The sequence below is a fragment of the Asterias amurensis genome, chromosome 19 (assembly GCF_032118995.1).
Source record: "Asterias amurensis chromosome 19, ASM3211899v1".
Lineage (NCBI taxonomy): Eukaryota > Metazoa > Echinodermata > Asteroidea > Forcipulatida > Asteriidae > Asterias > Asterias amurensis.
The window spans coordinates 15,552,364-15,564,443 of NC_092666.1; the positions used below are offsets into that span (position 1 = coordinate 15,552,364).

The 12,080-nt window shown below is 39.9% G+C and overlaps 1 protein-coding gene across 1 annotated transcript in view; it reads left to right on the forward strand.

Annotated features, from left to right (window-relative positions):
* Positions 1–12,080, forward strand: part of LOC139951309 (phospholipid transfer protein C2CD2L-like) — a 46,762-nt gene that overhangs the window by 18,034 nt on the left and 16,648 nt on the right. The window contains 7 exon segments of the mRNA XM_071950134.1: positions 2,201–2,272; positions 2,274–2,289; positions 2,673–2,820; positions 3,497–3,561; positions 5,463–5,590; positions 8,578–8,628; positions 10,699–10,743. Of these exon segments, the coding sequence (XP_071806235.1) occupies positions 2,201–2,272; positions 2,274–2,289; positions 2,673–2,820; positions 3,497–3,561; positions 5,463–5,590; positions 8,578–8,628; positions 10,699–10,743 (525 nt within the window).

Genomic DNA, 12,080 nt, shown 5'->3' on the forward strand with positions numbered 1-12,080 from the left:
GCTTACTTTGCAATCTCTGGGTAAAAAGTATTTGTAACATTTTTTTTGGACACGTGCAGATATTTGTTCAAATAATCACAAATGAAACAATTATTATTATTATTTTTTTTAATTATGTAAATTTTGTATGTTTGTTTCATGGAGACAACTGACCGCATTGCTGTACCATCCTGTTAAACTGTTTATAAATGTAATGGCATCTTGTGACGCATTTCTAGAGCTTCATGACCATTAATATTCTCTTTCATTTTCATTCGCATGTTCAGATAATCAGTTCTATTACTTTGGCTCAATGACGTGAATGGGGAAATAATGTGTGGAGATTGTGTTTATAATGATTCAAGCATGGAATATGGCGCACAGTTATGAGAAAGATATTGGCTACATGTGTGTGTAGAGCCTTTACTTCATGCTTCAATTGTATTGTAATGTTGGATCTAAGTGTCAAACATTTGTTTTTGTTGAGTTGAAGAAAGTTGCTATAGGAATGGATGCTTTAAGGTGACTTGGCTGAACCCTACACTATGTACTTGTAATCCACTATTGCAGCATGTAAAGCAATGTTTGAATGGGCGACTATAGCTACGGCTACAGCTGGATCGTCATGCCAACATGCATTGAGGTATAGGAAATCCTTAGCGACACCCTTGGCAACAGTCATAGCCGAAGCTGCCAAATCCAAAATTATCGGCTATGGCTATGTATGTTTCTAACGGTGTCGCTATGGGCATCCTATGCTTCAATACTAGTAGATGTTGCGATTAAGCCTCAGTTGCTCATTTAGACACGGCTCTAATGATTTGTACACACCCTACGTTATCAAACTGCTGTAAACCTGATACCTGTAATCCACAGTATGACTACAACCTTGCATGTTAGTATACCATGCCTGATATGGGAGTAGAGGCCCCCCCCCCCCCTTCCCCAAATGGTCTCATAGGTTCCTCATAGGTACAGAATAACACTCCTCCCCTTCTACGTAAGAATTCCTGAAATTCCAATCACAGAATGAGGACACAATAGCGGGGGGGGGGGGGGGGGGGGGGGGGGGGGGGGGGGGGGGATACAACCAGGCTTCATATCAAGCATGAATGCATGTTGTTTCTAGTGTTTGAACCAACCATGCATCTTACGTATTGAAACTTACACATTGTGAGAAGAGGATTCCAATATTATATATTGTACTTGGGAATATAAACTCCGTTCCTAGAATAGTATCCAGCTCTCGCGCTTAGAACCTCTACTCGCCCGTCACCAACAACCCAGCCAGTCTGGTTTCACAAGAGGTCGGTCCACTCTGGATGTCGTGCTCATCCTCTGACTTCTGTTTTGAGAGACCTCTTCACGTTGCCTACATTGGCATCAAGGCAGCCTTTGACTCGGTGGATCGTGATGCTCTGTGGAAGGCCCTGAAAGTGATCGCGGTGCCCTGCCATTTCTGCTTCAGTTGATCCAGGACCTGCACGAGGTCAGCGCATCCACTGTATGTGTTGGAGATGACGCTTCCGCTCCCCACTTAAACCGCGGTCCGGGACACATCCTTCACAGATCTTGAACAATATCCGCTCTCAAACCTAAGATGCTACATTAATATGAAATTTCACAACACTGAACTGTTTTTTATTCTAACCCCTGTTCCATATTACTTTAATTTGCGTTCTAATATAAATAATTTGCTAAAAGATTACAAATAAAAAAGGCTAAATTATAACATGATTGCCAAAATGTGCGAATTACCTTTACTTTTTTCTTTTTACTAATTTACCCTATTTGAAGGAAGCTTTATATTGAAGATTAGATAGCTCTTTCTTTTGTTGAAACACGAAATTCAGAGCCTCCATTCCAGCAAGCAAATGTTTTGTTATTCATGCTCTGATCTACTATTGCATCAAAAGACTTGCTTACTTAAATGGCGTCCAGTTCAGAGTTCTCATTTCAGCCTAAGTTCCCCATCTTGCGCCTTCTTTGCTCTATAATCCCTTTGCAATGCGGACTGATTAGTGCATCATCAGACAAAGCTGCCAACATTTCCTTATTCTGCAGAGAGTTTCATAAAATAAACATCAATCATTCCACGTTCTGATGGACCAAATTTAAAAATCTGACTGTTTATGGAAACTTTCCCTGTCAATAAAACTAATAAGTAAGATGGATAGATTGATGCTAAGATGTGTGTATTTTCTGTTGTACTTTGATCCAGACCAATGCCAACGTGCGCAGTAAACCAATGACTAGCACACCAATGGGACGAACACTTACACCTGCAGATAGGGAGACTTCTTGTCAAAGGTAAGTGACTTTACATGATGGTAGTGGACTTTCATTTCATCTAATTTATTCTGAGGATATTCCACGCACGGCACAGACGTGACTCGCGAGGCAGCATTACAAATGATGTATTTTCCACCTCATTGCTTGAGATTCAATTTGTTCCTAAAGGAGTCAATGGGAGACTTTTGGATGGTCCATGTATTTCACAGTTTTCGGCAATAGTGCACGTACTCAGACTTACGCATGTGACACTGAGCATGTGCACACTCAGAGATGAATATTGAACCTTTACATGTATGTCTGCTATCGCCACTGTCTCAACAGTCTTCCATCGTAGGTGGACTTTTTATTGTAGTGTCACCAGTTCACGCCAATGATAAGAATGTTTGATTTTCTTGCAGTGATTAAAGCAAACGGTCTTCGGGAACGTGATGGTATGAGTGCTAGTGATCCGTACTGTGTAGTAACTATAGATCAGCCAGGACAGAAACATAAGACTAACATCATACGTAATACTGTCAATCCATTCTGGGATGAACACTTCTTATTGTAAGTATTGCCATTCTTTATATATATCTCAAACTTCAGCAGTCCTCAACAATTGCTCCCAGTTTAGGAGTTGACGAAACTGACCTGGACTGACCTGGACTGACCTGGGAGCAATTGTTATGGACTGCTGGAGATTTAGAGTTGTCAGGGAAGTGTGTTGTGGTCGCTATGGCCTAACAGCTACGGTAGAGCATAGGCCAATCCTGGCAGATGTTTGACGGCCACAGTACCTGAATGGACCACTCTCACATGACACCTAATCCTCCTTATCGCCATTGGCAGCTGTTTACGTACAACCAGCTCACAAGGTTGAATACCATAAGTTGGTACCTGACTTATAAATCAATGGATTTACCAAAACAATTTAAGAAATGGAAACCAACAACTGACAATGGCAACAGTTGAATCATTCTGTGTACGATAACAAATAATTAAGTAGTTTATTTACAAAATCATTGAGGAAATTTGCACCTTGAAAGGTTATTATTGGCTGAGAATCATGAGGAGTGTGTACTTGTGGTAACTTTACCAATCAATGATTGATAACTCATCTTACATTCTTAAGATGAATCGTAGTGCTTTATGAAATCGAGCCCAAACAAAGTTATCTACAGTATCTGTCAGAAACACCCAACTGCACTGTAAAATGACTTCTTTCTTTCTGTTTGTTTTACAGTGAATTGAATAACCAATCCAGTGAGCTGAGATTTGAAGTGTATGACAGGGATCGAATGCTACGAGGTAAAAATTACATTAAACACTTTCACCTTCTCTGATTGATAAATGTGTTGATTAGTTTTACATGAATTACATACATGTAACACACAGGACCAGCAGCCTAATGTTCCATTCAAGGGACAGAGGAGTTCTGCCGCCGATTTCATAAAACTTTAAGCAACTGCAACTTTACGCAACTGCGTAAGTTCTGCAACACCACAAGAAATCTTTCACAAGTGGACTTATGCATCTGAGATTTGAAATGTTATCATGGGAACATGGCATAAACATACATGAAGCATGAACATCTCTTCTGTTTTTACTCTGGAACTTGAAGCATCTTGAAGTTAGAAAAGCAACTGATATTTCCAAAGCCGGGGAGCATAAATCTATAATATCTGCATCATTCGAGTCATTGGTTTGCTCTTCAGTTTGGAGTCTGTCAATTATGTAAAAATTGAAATTTGTGATGGGTGGATCAAATCAATTTGTGCAAAAAGGTAAATTTTTAAACCTTGATTATTCTGAGTTGCCACTACCAGTGCTACAACTTTATTTGATCCAATATTGTATTAAACTTCTTCTGTTTACTGATTTCATCTTATCATCAAAGGCATTCAGTTTGTGAATCGAAGTGAGTACAAACTAAAAGTGATGTTTTTAAAACTCTCCCTTTCCCATTTTGGAAGTCTTTATATTTTTCTCCTTCAATTTTTACATGTTTTATAGATGTAGAATCGTCAAAGTCACATCCGTATGTTAGAGAAAAGAAAGCATTTCACAGCAATGGTTTATATCTTTTCTTCGTGTCCAGTTGCTGTTAGTTACAAATTTGCACCAAACTTTCAAGGAACCTTCCAAAATTTTACTGCAAAGCTTTGAAGTTCTCATTGTGTTTCTATGTAGCATAGATTCTTTATACCACTTTTAATGCACAAACACGAAGGGAGTCCGTTTCCCAAATGGCAGCTAATAACAATTTACCCTAGATCTACCGCCATTTCTGAGGTATTTGTAAACAAGAGTTCAGTGTGTTAATGACAAAATGAAACCATCTTAACCTTCTTAATACTATTGAAATCAGTTCTTAAAATGTATGACGTAAAACATACACAAAAGGAGACCATTGGCTATCGTCTTTTTAGAATGTTGAAACACTTGGAGTGGTTTCAGTTACTTAGCAAGTATAACAACCATTGGAAAACACTGCTAACTAAATGTGATGGATGCAAAATCAAAATGGTTCCCTATTGTTGTTATTTGTATTTTTATCTTTATTCAAACTGTGGTTTTGTGTACATTATTGATGTTGTTTGCATGGCTTTAATAGGCATGATACTCTTCCTATATTAATCTAATTTATGATTATTTTTCCTTCAGGAAGTCAGTAAAATTAATGCTCAAAATGTAAAAAAAACAATTAAATTATTGATTATGATTTCAATTCAGAATTATCCCGGTTTGCTTTTTCTAAGGATGAAGTATTCACCACGGCAACAATATTGCAGACGTTATGTGGTGGTCTGTGACACAATTTCAGAGGAAGTGAAAACTGCCTTGAATAAAGCATGGTATATCAGGCCTCAGATTAACCCACGCTTTCCAAAGCAATTGTCATGGTGCCCTGTGCTTTTGCTGTGGTGTCCTTTGCAAAGTTCCAATACAAATTTACATTTTCCTCATAGAACATGTAGAAATGCCCCTTAGAGGAAGATAACTGTGCCCCTTCAAGAGCAAAGTTCAAGGCATGATGGTACCCCTTACATGGCTCCCTTTTACATGTATTTACATATCCGTGACCTCAGGGTTCTAGACTTGGAACTGTAAGTGTAACTAATGCCACTGAGCTATTTTCAGCACCGTTGGAGCCCTACTGGTCCCAAGAATATCACATTGAATAATGAAGATGAACTTTATGTTTCCAGATGAATTTCTCGGCGAGGCAGTGATCTTTCTAGACTCGTTGGAACGGAATCCGAGTAGCCGACAAATTATCCCTCTACAGGGCCGACTTAGCGAGAGTGATAACATCAAAGGATCGTTAACGGTAGAGGTAAGGATTGAATACTGCCCTCAAGGGGCTCTGTCAGGATGAGTTATTTATAATTGGGGACCAATTTATAGAGCTGCTTAAAGCAGAACACATTGTTTAACTAATGCCTGCTAACAGGCTTAGTAATGAGCAGGATACCAGTCACACATGACATTGTTTGGCTTGTAACCTTATACTGGTAAGCACAATTTTGTTGTGCACGGCTACTTTTTGTGCTGAAGCCCTGGGCCCTGGGTTAGGGTATTATGGGTTTCGACAGGAGAAATGTGTAGGGCTGAGGTCTAACAGTTAGCATCACTTGAGCAATGAGGGTAGAGCGTTACTGCCTTACAGCGTTACAGCCATCAGCATCATGGTGTGAGAATTTAACAATGGTGTGACAGTCTGATATTGCTACCAACTTGTGGTGTTGCTGCCTTCATTATCAAGGTATAGTTATAAATACACAATGTTACAGCATTGTAGGGGAACTGGCTCACAATGTTTTTGATGCATTAGGGCTTTACAGCCAGCTCCATGGTGTAAGGAACAAATGTACAGCACTACAGAAATGTAGTGTGACAGCTGTGTAGCGTTACAACTTTGTAGTGTTACAGCCATGTAGCATTTCAGCCATAAGCGTTACCGCCTTGTAGCCCTACAGAATTTTAATGTTACATGCTTTTAACGTTACAGACTTTTGGCGTTATAAACTTTTAGCGTTAGACTTTTAGCATTACAGCTTAAAGGCCCGGTCCCACTGCAGCGATAACTAAACATTAACGATCAAAACGCAAAGAAAACGCATTCTATTGGTCGAATTGCACCGCGCAGAAAACGCACACACTCTTTCAACCAATGGAATGCGTTCTCTTTGCGTAGTTATCGTTATCGTTCTCGTTATCACTGCAGTGGGATCGGGCCTTAACAGCCCAAAAGGTGATCAGCATGGGGTGTACAGCATGTTGTTTTTGGTGCAGGCCTCTTGACACCACATATACACCCATATTACTGCATGTTTTGAATACATTCCTCATTCTAAACTACACTCAATTGACACTTTCCAGTTCGTGTTCTCACTTTCTCCGGAGGAAACCGAGGCAGAAATGTTAAATAGGGTGAGGTTTTTAGACTCGGCACATTGCATGCAACGGTGGTGGACTCCATATTATAATAATAAATAAATAAGTTTATATTGCGCCCATTCCATAAAATGTATACAAGAGCATAACAGAATAATTCATAATGTTGATCTACATTTGTACATCTTGCTTGTTGTCCACTGACATGTTCATTTCAGGGAAACATTTCATAGAGTTGATGAACGTCTAAACAATTACAGCTGAGCTCAAAAACTTTTGCTTAAAGGAAGGGTATAACAGAGCTGTCAACTCTTCCTGATTCTGCAGAAAGTTTTCTGAAAATAAACAATTGTTTTTATTGATAAACAATTTTGGAAATCTCCCAGATTATTGAAGTTGTTTCCTATTATGTTGAATGTAATCCTGAATGTCCACCTGATTGTTGTGTGAAATTTCCCTGGCTGTAAGATGCAAATGTTGGCAGCTCAGGTATAAAGTACAGTAGCAATTCAAGACCATTACCTCTGTTGCCCTGGTCTTGATTTCAAGTCTTAGATCGTGGTTGTTCTTCTTCATCTCAGCCATGAAAAAACGCCCCCACATTGTTAGCTATCATGTGCCTTAACCCGCAATCTAACTTTGATCGTATTCTAAATGACGAAGGTTGATCACAAGAGGGCGCTGTTTGTAGCGGCTATCAGGACGACTAAAAAGCCACGATCAAAAAGCCACGATCAAAAAGCCACGATCAAAGACTTGGAACCAAGGCTACTGTTGCCCTGGTCTTGGTGCCCCTTCAAAAGTTTTTCATAGACTTTGAGATTTTTTTATAAAAGTGCCCTCTGCAAAATGAAAATGGCCTTGCCCTCTCAAAGTTTAAATTCCAGGGCTGTGTTTCTGGTATTTGAACCTTTTAGGTCTCATGTTTGTGAAATTGTGAACTTTAATCTGAATTCAGAGTTTACTTTGTCCTTCTGGTGAAAAATACTAAGCCATTATTTTTAGATAAAAGAAATCATGCTTGTTAATCTAGTGCTGAGACTATTCCCAGAAGCTCTTTGAAATCTATAACTGCAGGGGTGTGTTTTTGCAGTCATTACCAATAACTGTTGTCGGTTGACTCTGCCATTGGTTAATCACTGCCCATTGACCGAAACATTTACTGGTTACAGACACGAAAATGCACCTCAGGGGTTTTTAAAAGATGGAAGCACCATCAGTTCAACCTTCCTCCTACGATTTGAATCCTACTTTCACTTTCAGACCTTTTTGCCAGCAATGACTCTTGCCACCGAGTTCTCTATAAATACCATGAATACAACACAAGATTAAATTTAACATCATTTTCTTCACCTTCATGTACATGCAATGCTGTAAATCATTCTTGCTTTAATAACATCCCATTGGTGTCAGGGTTCTTTTAGGGGTCAATTCAGAACCCAAACTTTGTGAGTTTGGCTGAAGACTTGGTTGCTTTACTTTTCCAATGGTGTCAGTGCATTTTGTCATACTTTACATGTACACACATGTAGTCTAGTGTAGAGTGAATGTACTTCTATCTTCTATATGTGGTTCTGGGCTTCCAGGGTGTGATAAAAAGGAAAATACGATTCATTGGTTGTGGTTGAGGGAAACCCAGACCTGAAAACAATTTTTCAGGAATTTTCACATTCTTCAAATTTCATCCCTGAAAATAAGAATCTTTGAAGGAAGAAAACTCTTCATTCTGAAGTAAAATGCATATTTACATATATCCAGTTTCATTCCTCAAGCCTCATTAGTCATTTACATATATTTGCATATTCATGTTTTATTTGAATACCTCAAGCCTCATTGGTTCTTATACATTTCCTAATTAACATACTGACGTTTTATTTTCTCTTTTGTTCTGATTTTGTTTTGGGTCTATTATTTCGTGCTGTCCAGTTTGTCTTTTGTTCTCAAGACCTCTCTCCAGACCCATCAGCTAAGGAAAGGGTGAGACACGATCATCTTAAAACAAATATTCATCGCTAACAACAAATTGTCTTGAAAGCAGCAACTCTTGCACGCAAATGGCATGGGGGAGAAGGGTTCAAGATTTCTCTAAAGATTTTATTTCTCATTTATAGGCATGGTTCAACACTTGCAACGAATTTCAATTTGCCAAATTTGAAAAAGAATATTTCTTTTTTGTATGGAATGTAAGCAGACATAAGCCATTTGACACAATGTCATGGGTAGTTCCTGGAAAAGTTATGATGACCATTTAGGACTGATATTGCAACCCAGTCCCCCCCCCCCCCAATGTTTGTTGTCCTGGTAGCTTCTCAGTAAAGTAAGAACCTGTCTTTGTTTTGCCAGCATTGTTTTGGCTTTTTTTAGCGACATCCTTCTTGGTTCTTTACAAGAAAGCAAAGGGTGGTTGTTCTCACTCTGTCAGAATTCAGTGATCCCTTTTGTCAAAGTCCTTGGTTCAAAGAAAAAGCGTCAATTTTCCTTTTAAGATTGGGATTGTTTGCTTGGGTTTGTTCTTTGGCTTTGGTTATTGTTCTCTCCCTATGTATGTGTTTGACACCTTGTTTAGTAAAATGCATAAATATTAACAATAAGTAAAATAATAGTTGGGTAGGGAAACTATACAAGGTGCAAAAGATCAGAGTTACTCAAAATAACAGAGTTAGATTAAAGTTGGTTTGAAAAGAGAAGTGATTATATCAGTATATGGCAGTGCATACATGTATGTGAAAATAACAGAGTTAGATTAAAGTTGGTTTGAAAAGAGAAGTGATTATATCAGTATATGGCAGTGCATACATGTATGTGAAAATAACAGAGTTAGATTAAAGTTGGTTTGAAAAGAGAAGTGATTATATCAGTATATGGCAGTGCATACATGTATGTGAAAATAACAGAGTTAGATTAAAGTTGGTTTGAAAAGAGAAGTGATTATATCAGTATATGGCAGTGCATACATGTATGTGAAAATAACAGAGTTAGATTAAAGTTGGTTTGAAAAGAGAAGTGATTATATCAGTATATGGCAGTGCATACATGTATGTGGTACATGCTAACTCCAATGCCAGGATTTGTAAGAACACGTTAGTGTTCAAACTTTGTGACTTCCAATGCTTCAATGTCTTAAAAGGTGTCAAGAGGAGTTCACAAGAGTTTCTCCTGCCCCCCCCCCCTCCCCCCCAAAATCTCTGCCTAGTTCCATACTTCTGCAATGTTGTTAAATTTGCTTTCCCACAAACCCTCCAGAATGTCTTTATGAACCCTTAGAAACCCTCATGAAACCCTGTACAAACCCTCTCTCAAATGCCTTTATAAACCCTTACCCCCCAACAAACCCTCTCTATAAACCCTCTACAAACCCTTTCTGCAATGCTTCTACGAACCGTTAAGTTGTTCACAGACCATTCATTCACAAAGTTTAACTCCTGCATGATGCTCGCGAGATTATTGCAAAATGCATAGTTGTACGTTATAAAAACAATGATACAATTGGCTTTAACATGTTTAAGATGGACGACTTTGTCATATCATTTGAGATCTACCTTTTGGCTTGGAATGTACATATGCAGCACTTTTAACCTTTAACCTTTGCTCTATTGGCCTGTCTTTATGAGTTTGCCATCATTAGTTTATGTTGAATGCTGAGGTCTTGGATACATGTATTACTATTAGCTCGAGGATCAGAGCAAGAAGAGGATCAGAGCAAGAAGAGGATCAGAGCAAACTGATCGCAACGTTGAGTTGTCAACCATCGGTTCTTTTCAGAACTATCACTACTCAAAAGAGATATCCACATGGTGCTACTGCAAACTCACCTATACTGACAGTACTCCCACCGTGCAAAGTTTCAAACCCAACATGTACATACCCAGTTTGATTCAATCCCACAAATGTTGCATTGCTACATGTAGAACAGATGTCTTACCACTAGACTATCAAGCTAGCCTGTACTAGAGGCAGTTTAATTCTACAAAAGAACACAGAAAAAAACAAGTTTTTTTATCCAATTTGATTGAAGATATTTGTGGTAACTGTCATTCCAATCCCCAGTTCCTATTTCCTGGAGACAGAGGCTGGGATGAATCTACGGAAGGGGTGAGCCTCTTAAAGACAAATAATCCCCTCCTACCATCTATCCTCCACCCCTCCTACCTTCCCTTATAGGTACATGTAGGGTGTCATGGTTAGGGTTAGGCTGGAAAGAATCTACTGAAGGGGTGAGCCTCTTAAAGACAAATAATCCCCTCCTACCATCTATCCTCCACCCCTCCTACCTTCCCTTATAGGTACATGTAGGGTGTCATGGTTAGGGTTAGGCTGGGATGAATCTACGGAAGGGGTGAGCCTCTTAAAGACAAATAATCCCTTCCTACCATCCATCCTCCACCCCTCCTACCTTCCCTTATAGGTACATGTAGGGTGTCATGGTTAGGGTTAGGCTGGAAAGAATCTACTGAAGGGGTGAGCCTCTTAAAGACAAATAATCCCCTCCTACCATCTATCCTCCACCCCTCCTACCTTCCCTTATAGGTACATGTAGGGTGTCATGGTTAGGGTTAGGCTGGGATGAATCTACGGAAGGGGTGAGCCTCTTAAAGACAAATAATCCCCTCCTACCATCCATCCTCCACCCCTCCTACCTTCCCTTATAGGTACATGTAGGGTGTCATGGTTAGGGTTAGGCTGGGATGAATCTACTGAAGGGGTGAGCCTCTTAAAGACAAATAATCCCCTCCTACCATCCCTCCTCCACCCCTCCTACCTTCCCTTATAGGTACATGTAGGGTGTCATGGTTAGGGTTAGGCTGGGATGAATCTACGGAAGGGGTGAGCCTCTAAAAGACAAATAATCCCTTCCTACCATCTATCCTCCACCCCTCCTACCTTCCCTTGTAGGTACATGTAGGGTGTCATGGTTAGGGTTAGGCTGGGATGAATCTACGGAAGGGGTGAGCCTCTAAAAGACAAATAATCCCTTCCTACTATCCCTCCTCCACCCCTCCTACCTTCCCTTATAGGTACATGTAGGGTGTCATGGTTAGGGTTAGGCTGGGATGAATCTACGGAAGGGGTGAGCCTCTAAAAGACAAATAATCCCTTCCTACCATCTATCCTCCACCCCTCCTACCTTCCCTTATAGGTACATGTAGGGTGTCATGGTTAGGGTTAGGCTGGGATGAATCTACGGAAGGGGTGAGCCTCTAAAAGACAAATAATCCCTTCCTACTATCCCTCCTCCACCCCTCCTACCTTCCCTTATAGGTACATGTAGGGTGTCATGGTTAGGGTTAGGCTGGGATGAATCTACGGAAGGGGTGAGCCTCTAAAAGACAAATAATCCCTTCCTACCATCTATCCTCCACCCCTCCTACCTTCCCTTATAGGTACATGTAGGGTGTCATGGTTAGGGTTAGGGTTAGGGTTAGAGCATC